This window comes from Eimeria mitis, genomic scaffold, assembly GCF_000499745.2.
Source record: "Eimeria mitis Houghton genomic scaffold, Emh_scaff1110, whole genome shotgun sequence".
Taxonomy (NCBI): Eukaryota; Apicomplexa; class Conoidasida; order Eucoccidiorida; family Eimeriidae; genus Eimeria; species Eimeria mitis.
In genome coordinates, this window is record NW_013567644.1 from 5,698 (window position 1) to 6,106 (window position 409).

Consider the following 409-nt stretch of genomic DNA (forward strand, 5'->3'; position numbering starts at 1 on the left):
TGCTGCTGCTGCTGCAGCAGCAGCAGCAGCATGCTGCTGCCTGCAGACACACCTTCTGCTGCTGCTCGTGCTGCATGCATGCGAGAGCAAGATATTAAAGCTGCTGCTGCTGCTGCTGCTGGTAGCTTCTGAACTGCTGCTGCTGCTGCTGCACTCTCCAGCTGTATATACACCCGAGCCCCTGCTGCCATCGTCAGCTCACGACGACCCAGTAACTCTAGCCTGTGCTGCTGCTGCTGCTGCTGCTGCTGCTGCTGCTGCTGCTGCAGGGGAGCAGCAGCAGCAGCAGCAGCAGCAGGACCAGCAGGAACAGCAGCAAGTTGTATATCGAAAGCATCGACGAGAGGAAGAGCCTCTAAGTCAGCTAGGTCTTGCAGACGGTGTCCTGCTCACAAACCCTAAACCCTAA

General features: G+C 57.7%; 1 protein-coding gene across 1 annotated transcript in view; it reads right to left on the reverse strand.

Moving 5' to 3' along the window:
- EMH_0029730 (uncharacterized protein) overlaps positions 1-409 on the reverse strand; it is a gene marked incomplete at both ends in the record, with an annotated part of 6,237 nt that overhangs the window by 2,131 nt on the left and 3,697 nt on the right. Inside the window, one exon of the mRNA XM_013494336.1 lies at positions 53-385. Within this exon, the coding sequence (XP_013349790.1) occupies positions 53-385 (333 nt within the window). The remainder of the gene's footprint in view (positions 1-52; positions 386-409) is intronic.